Below are 7,985 nucleotides of genomic sequence, written 5' to 3' on the forward strand. Positions count from 1 at the left end.
AGCGTGTTGCCTCCCTGCTCCCACATTCAATGATATCACAGGACAATCCTTCTGGGTGAGTGAGAACTATGGTTTAAATTGGTACGATCAAAATGGGTAGGAAGGGCAGGTGCTCCTTGGAAACCTGGTGACCAACAGACCAAATGACAGAAGGAACGTTTAGAGACAACAGAGTAATAGAAACAGACCCTTCGGTCCAACCCGTCCATGCCGACCAGATATCCCAACCCAATCTAGTCCCACCTGCCAGCACCCGGCCCATATCCCTCCAAACCCTTCCTATTCATATACCCATCCAGATTCCTCTTAAATGTTGCAATTGTACCAGCCTCCACCACATCCTCTGGCAGCTCATTCCATACACGTACCACCCTCTGGGTGAAAAAGTTGTCCCATCCTTGTAAATCTTTTCTGAACCCTTTCAAGTTTCACAACATCTTTCCGATAGGAAGGAGACCAGAATTTCACGCAATATTCCAACAGTGGCCTAACTAATGTCCTGTACAGCCGCAAAATGACCTCACAACTCCTGCACTCAACACTCTGACCAATAAAGGAAAGCATACCAAACGCCTTCTTCACTATCCTATCGACCTGGGACTCCACTTTCAAGGAGCTATGAACCTGCACTCCAAGGTCCCTTTGGTTAGGGGACGGTGACCATTGCATCATACGGATTAGGATGGAACTGGAAAAATGATATACATATGGATAAACACATGGATGAAAATGGTGTAGTGTAGGAACGATAGGCTTCAGATTGGTTCCACAGGTTGGTGCAACATCGAGGGCCGAAGGGCCTGCACTGAGCTGTGATGTTCGATGTTCTATCAATCAACAGGCAGAGACCAGGATTCCATGGAATAAGGACAGAGTTGGATAGATTGGGTCCAAATAACTCTGATGTTGCAGCTATTACAGAGACTTGGTTGAGAGAGGGACAAGCTTAATGTTCCAGGATTTAGGTGGTTAAGGTGTGATAGAGAGTGTCGTAAAAGGGGTAGGGAACTTGTGTTAATGATAGGGAGAATATTACAATGGTACTGAGGGAGGACAACCTGGAGGGTTCATCCAGTGAGACATGGGTGGAGCTCAGGGAAAGGCAGGGTGTAATTACTTTGATGGGATTGTACCACAGGTCACCAATAGCCAGGTGACTGAGGAACAGATAGGTGGACAGGTTATGCAAAGATGTGAAAGTGTGCTTTGAACTTTCCTTATTTTGTTTGGAACTCACTCGGTGCCAGGGGCTTGGATTGTGGGCAATTTGTAAAGGTTTTCCACGGCAGTTTTTCAAATAATATGTACGTAGTACAAAGAGGGAAGGGGCAATACTAAACTATTGGGTAGTTAGCCCTGTCAGCTGATTGAAGTTTCAGTGCGGGAGCACTTCAGGAACAGCAGCCATAATTCTGTAAGTTTTTAGTTACTTATGGATAAGGATTGGAGTAGTCCTCAGGTGAAACTGGGGAAAGGCGAACTATCCCAATATTTGGCAGGAACTGGGGAATGTATACTGGGAGCGGCTTTTTGAGGGTAAATTCACATCTGGCAGAGAGCTCAGAACAATACAGTGCAGAACAGGCCCTCGATACTGCACTACCTGTGAACTAATCTAAGCCCATCCCCCAACACTATCCCATCGTCATCCATGTGCTTATCTAAGGATTGTTTAAATCTCTCTAATGTGGCTGAGTTAACTACATTAGCAGGTACTGCATTCCACGCCCTTACCACTGAGTAAAGAACCTGCCTCTGACATCTGTCTTAAATCTATCACCCCTCAATTTGTAGTTATGCCCCCTCGTACAATCTGACGTCATCATCCTAGGAAAAAGACTTTCACTGTCTACCCTATCTAATCCTCTGATCATCTTGTATGTCTCTATCAAATCCTCTCTTAGCCTTCTTCTCTCCAATGAGAACTGACCCAAGTCTCTCAGCCTTTCCTCATAAGACCTTCCCTCCAGACCAGGCAAAATCCTGGTAAATCCCCTCTGCACCTTTTCCAATGCTTCCACATCCTTCCTGTAGTGGGGCGACCAGAACTGTACACAATATTCCAAGTGCGGCCGCACTAGTGTTTTGTATAGTTGCAGCATGACATTGCGGCTCCGGAACTCAATCCCTCTATCAATGAAACGTAACACACCGTACGCCTTCTAAACAGCACTATCCACCTGGGAGGCAACTTTCAGGGATCTATGTACATGGACTCCAAGATCCCTCTGCACATCCACACTACCAAGAATCTTTCCATTGACCCAGTACTCTGCCTTCCTGTTATTCTTCCCAAAGTGCATCACCTCACATTTAGCTGCATTGAACTCCATTTGCCACCTCTCAGCCCAATTCTGCAGTTTACCCAAATCCCCCTGCAACCTGTAACATTCTTCCACATTGTCCACTACTCCACCGACTTTAGTGTCATCTGCAAACTTACTAACCCATCCACCTATGCCTGCGTCTAAGTCGTTTATAATATTTGACAAACTTTATGAAAATGACAAGCATTTAAAGGCCAGGTAACTGAATTTGAAGTGGCAAAGAACCAAACAAGTAATTTGGAAGGTTAAAAGGGACCATGAAATGTCTTTGGCACACAGGATTCAGAAAAATTCTAAGGCATTTCATGCAGATACAAGGACCAAGAGGATGGTGAGGCGAAAATGGAGACCTATTCAAGGACAGAGGAGGGTCATAGTCATAGAGTCATAGAGATATACAGCATGGAAACAGACCCTTCGGTCCAACCCGTCCATGCCAACCCAGATTGGGTGGAGCCAGGAGACCTGGGTGAGGTCTGTAGATTGATGTTCAATGAAGGAGAAGAGCATGGTAGATGATGAGTTTAGAGAGGGCATGCTGATATTCTAAGGGATAGTGATATTAAAACAAAAGGTGTTGTTGGATGTTAAGGCAGACATATCCCAGGTCTTGATAGAATCGATCTCAGCATGCTAAGGTGAGGAAACTCCTGGGGCCAATTGCTGGGGCGGTTGGACAAATGTTTTAGAGTCATAGAGCTGTACAACACAGAAACAGACCCTTCGGACCAACACATCATTCCCAAGGAGATATCCGAAATTAATGTTGTTCCATTTGCTAGCACTTGGCACATATCCCTCTAAACCCTTCCTATTCATGTACCCCCAGCCTCCACCACTTCCTCTGACAGCTCATTCCATACACGCACCAGCCTCTGTGTGAAAACATTGTCCCTTAGGTCTCTTTAGGGCGGCACGGTGGCTCAGTGGTTAGCTCTGCTATCTCACAGCACCAGGGACCCAGGTTCGATTCCAGCCTCGGGTGACTGTCTGTGTGGAGTTTACACATTCTCCCCGTGTCTGCGTGGGTTTGCTCCAGGTGCCCCGGTTTCCTCCCACAGTCCAAAGATGTGCAGGCCATGCTAAATTGCCCATTGAGTTAGGTGCATTAGTCAGAGGGAAATGGGTCTGGGTGGGTTACTCTTCGGAGGGTCAGTATGGACTTGTTGGGCTGAAGGGCCTGTTTTCATATGGTAGGGAATCTAATCTAACCTGAATCATTCCCCTGTCACCCTAAACCTATGCCCTCTAGTTCTCCCACTGCAGGGAATGTATCCTGTTGAGTCACAGATCCCAGAAAACTGTGGAATAGCCAATTTTGTTCTTTGGTTCAGAAAGACAACAGGAATAATCTGGGAAATTCCAAGGTGGTGAATCTACGTCAGTGGCAGGGAAATTATTGAGGAAGGTTCTGAGGAACAGGATTTGCTCACATTTGGAAAAATATGGATTTATTAGCAATAGAGTAAGGGAAGGTATATTGATGTAAAATAATCCATTCTCTGTGTGTAAGATTTCACAGATAAACCCACGATATTCCCTGTGGAAATTATCGCAGGAAAGTGTGTGAGTCTCAGCTGTATCTTCAATACAACGTGCACTGGAACAGCACCTGTCTTAACCTGGGACACTCCCACTGCTGTACATGGATCACTCTCAAACACCGTCACTCAGCGTGGGGTCACTCTGAGCTATACTTCTGTTCTGAGCCTGACACCATCACTCAGGCACCAGGGACAGACCCTCACCTGCAGAGTGAGTTATCCAACTGTGTCATCAGAGCAGACCCTCGGACTGACAGTGCAATGTAAGTATGGACACGTTTCATTCAACATTCGCTGTAATTGCTTACAGCAACCCAATGTCACACAGTCACAGAGGTCTAAAGAACAGAAAAGGCCCTTCAGCCCATTGCTGTACTGACCACAAACAACCCCTAATGGCTCTCATTCCTTTTCCCCGCACTTGGCCCAAGGCCTGGTATGCTTTAGCATCACCAGCGCACATTGAAATATTTCTTCAATGTTATCGGGAGGCAACAATCTCGTGATACTATCTCGAGTCCAGACAATATTCTGGGAACCCGGTTTCCCTGGGCAGGTGGGGAATTGGAGTTCAGTAACGAATCTGGCATTAAGTGTCTCATGATGAAAAACCCATCTGGGTCAGTGATGCCCTTTAGGGAAGGAGGCTGTCACCCTTACCTGGTCTGGCCTACACGTGACTCCACACCCACAGCAATGGGGTTGGCTCTGAACTGTATTCTGGGCAATTAATGTCGATGCTGGCCCAGCCAGCGATGCCCTTATCTCTAACACATGGGGCAGCACGATGGCTCAGTGGATGGGACCCGGGTTCGATTCCAGCCTCAGGCGACTGACTGTGTGGAGTTTGCACATTCTCCCCGTGTCTGCGTGGGTTTCCTCTGGGTGCTCCGGTTTCCTCCCACAGTCAAAAGATGTGCAGGTCAGGGTGAATTGCCTGTGCTAAATTGCCCCACACTGTCTAAGTGGGGTCGCCATGGGAAACGCACTGATAGTGTGGGTCTTGGTGGGACGCTCTTCAGGGAGTCAGTGTGGACTCGGGCCAAATGAATGAATAAATGAATGAATATTTAGAAAGACGGTTTCTGCCTCCTCCACCCTTTCAGAAAGCCAAATCCAGAGTCTCACCACCGTCTGGGTGAAGAAATATTTCCACGCTTCTCCCTTAAACTCCTGGTCATTGATCCCTACCCCCACAGGAAGAGTCTCTTCCATGCTCCCCAATATATGTACATCATATATCCACGTTAAAATCATGGTCCTCTTCAGTTTGCTCTGCCTCTAAAACACGCCATCCCAGTCTGTCCGATCACTTCCTCGTAACGGAAACCCTCCAGTGCAGACAACATCTGAATAAATCTCCTCTGCACCCTCTCCAGTGAAATCCTGGTCCTCCTGTGATGTAGATTCCACTACACACAATACTCTAGTTGCGGCCTAACTAACATCTGATGTAAAGGTGCTGCACACCAGGTTTTAATTGAGCAATATTGAATGAAGGGCTTTTGCCCGAAACGTCGATTTTCCTGCTCCTCGGATGCTGCCTGACCTGCTGTGCTTTTCCAGCACCACTCTAATCTAGACTCTGATTTCCAGCATCTGCAGTGCCCACTTTCGCCTCATAATCTTTTTACGTCTGACCGAGAGGGCAGAGTCGCATTTTGAGATGTCGCGTTAAAGTTGGAACGGTTGAGAGGGCCTGACTGTCTCAATATTGATATTTCAGCGCATGATATTCCTTCAGCACTGAGGTCCAACTGGATGGGAGTCCCTGAGTGCTGACCCTCTGACAGCCGCTTTCCCCCTCAGTACTCGCCCTCGGTATTGACCAACAGACAGTGCAGCATCCCTTTGGGACTGACCCTCCAACAGTGTGGCAATTGCTCTGGACGGAACTGATGTTTTGAGATATTGAGACTGAAATCACGAGATATAACTTTGATATTTATCATGATTGGAAATTCTTAACCCTTCTGACCTCAGTGCAACGTGGGAAGGTCCAACAGGCCAGATTTGGAGGAGGACATAGATCTCTGAGATACCAGCTGCTGGAGGGGGTGACAGAGATAGGGAGGGGGTGTAGGGGCTGGAGGGGGTTACAGAGATAGGGAGGGTGTGTATGGGGCTGGAGGGGGTTACAGAGATAACGAGGGGCTGTAGGGGCTGGAGGGGGTTATTGAGATGGGGAGCGATTTGAAAACAAGGGTGGGGATTATAAGTTCCCTGTTCAGCTCATGACAGAGTGTAATTGTTGAATCCAATTATCAAGTTTTCGTTGTGCTGAGGTTTCGAGGGTGGGAGATGGGAAAGCATTGAGCTTGGAGTGAACCAAGACACTGATGAAACTTTTTGCGTTAACTCTTCTGTTGTTGACTGATTGCTGTCATTCCCTGCTCAGATGGTCCAGTGTTTTCCCGAGAGTTGGAATGTGCTCGGAGGGCAGAGGGGATTACCTGCACCTGTGCGGCCAACTCCAATCCTCCCGGAGACCTCACCTGGCACCTGCCCCATGCCAACCTCAGCGGGAACCAAACTCACGGAGACTTTGTATCACAGCAGCTCAGAGTGGGGCATCTGGTGATGGGCTCTCTGACCCTGACAGGGCACCCGGAGGAAGAGGAAACGATGGCATCCTGCTGGGTTCGAAACCCGCACGGGGCAGCCACGCTCAAGGCATATTTTTGGGTCAAAGGTGAGAGTATCGCTCAGGACTGGACTCGAGAATCCGCCTCTGCTCTCTCTCCACCTCCTTTAAGATACTCTTTCCCACCAGCCTCCTTGACCAACCTGTGACCACGCCAACACTGGATACAATTCGACTCAGACCATTCAGGGATGGGGATCAGGAAGCACTTCCTTGACACTTACTGGGGCTGGTGTCTCAGCACTGGCAGCTGGCAGAGTGGGAGGTGTGGCAGGACTGTTGTGGCACGTGGTGGGTGTGTCAAATACACTTGTGGGAAGACGGTTCAGAACTGGGTACAGGGGGTGGGATGTCAAAGCCAGCGTTGGGATGGGGCAGGGGAAGGAGTGGGGAGAGTGTCAAAGTTGACAGGACGTGGGGTGGGGACACTGTTGGGGAATGCAGGCCGGCGAAGCAGAGGAGTTGAATCTCTTATTTTTGAATTGGAGGCATATCATAGATTCCCTAAAGTGTGAAAACAGGCCCTTCGGCCCAACAAGTCCACACTGATCCTGCAAAGAGTAATCCGCCAAGACCCATTTCCTATGACTCTACATTAACCCACAGCTAATGCACCTAACTCACACATCGCTGATCACTATGAGCAATTTAGCCAATTCATCCTGACCTGCACATCTTTGGATTGTGGGAGGAAACCGGAGCACACCAAGGAAACCCACACAGACACGGGGAGAATGTGCAAACTCCACACAGTCTGTCACCCGAAGCTGGAATCGAACCCGGCTATCTGGCGCTGTGAGGCAGCAGTGCTAACCACTCAGCCAGCATACCACCCAAAGGGTTGGGGAGGAGTGGGAGCTGTCTGGTTGGTGTGGTGAAGGGGTTATTGGGGAGTGGGAGGGTATCTGTTTGGTGTGGTGAAGGGGTTGTTGGGGAATGGGAGGGTGTCTGGTTGGTGTGGTGAAGGGGTTTGTTGGGGAGTGGGAGGGTGTCTGGTTGGTGTGGTGAAGGGGTTTCTGGGAAAGGGGGAGGGTGTCTGGTTGGTGTGGTGAAGGGGTTTGTTGGGGAGTGGGAGGGTGTCTGGTTGGTGTGGTGAAGGGGTTTGTTGGGGAGTGGGAGGGTGTCTGGTTGGTGTGGTGAAGGGGTTTGTTGGGGAGTGGGAGGGTGTCTGGTTGGTGTGGTGAAGGGGTTTGTTGGGGAGTGGGAGGGTGTCTGGTTGGTGTGGTGAAGGGGTTTGTTGGGGAGTGGGAGGGTGTCTGGTTGGTGTGGTGAAGGGGTTTGTTGGGGAGTGGGAGGGTGTCTGGTTGGTGTGGTGAAGGGGTTTGTTGGGGAGTGGGAGGGTGTCTGGTTGGTGTGGTGAAGGGGTTTGTTGGGGAGTGGGAGGGTGTCTGGTTGGTGTGGTGAAGGGGTTTCTGGGAAAGGGAGCTGTCTGGTTGGTGTGGTGAAGGGTTGTTGGGGAATGGGAGGGTA

The 7,985-nt window shown here is 49.1% G+C and overlaps 2 protein-coding genes across 2 annotated transcripts in view; both read left to right on the forward strand.

Moving 5' to 3' along the window:
- Window positions 1-6,665, forward strand: part of LOC122544237 (sialic acid-binding Ig-like lectin 11) — a 13,270-nt gene extending 6,605 nt beyond the window's left edge. The window contains exons 3-4 of the mRNA XM_043683313.1: window positions 3,841-4,134; window positions 6,270-6,665. Coding sequence (XP_043539248.1) covers window positions 3,841-4,134; window positions 6,270-6,664 — 689 coding nt within the window. The 3' untranslated portion in view covers window position 6,665. The remainder of the gene's footprint in view (window positions 1-3,840; window positions 4,135-6,269) is intronic.
- Window positions 6,666-6,706: 41 nt separating this feature from the next.
- Window positions 6,707-7,985, forward strand: part of LOC122544238 (sialic acid-binding Ig-like lectin 11) — a 10,806-nt gene continuing 9,527 nt past the window's right edge. Inside the window, exon 1 of the mRNA XM_043683315.1 lies at window positions 6,707-6,806. Coding sequence (XP_043539250.1) covers window positions 6,707-6,806 — 100 coding nt within the window. The remainder of the gene's footprint in view (window positions 6,807-7,985) is intronic.

This window comes from Chiloscyllium plagiosum, chromosome 47 (genome assembly GCF_004010195.1).
Source record: "Chiloscyllium plagiosum isolate BGI_BamShark_2017 chromosome 47, ASM401019v2, whole genome shotgun sequence".
Lineage (NCBI taxonomy): Eukaryota > Metazoa > Chordata > Chondrichthyes > Orectolobiformes > Hemiscylliidae > Chiloscyllium > Chiloscyllium plagiosum.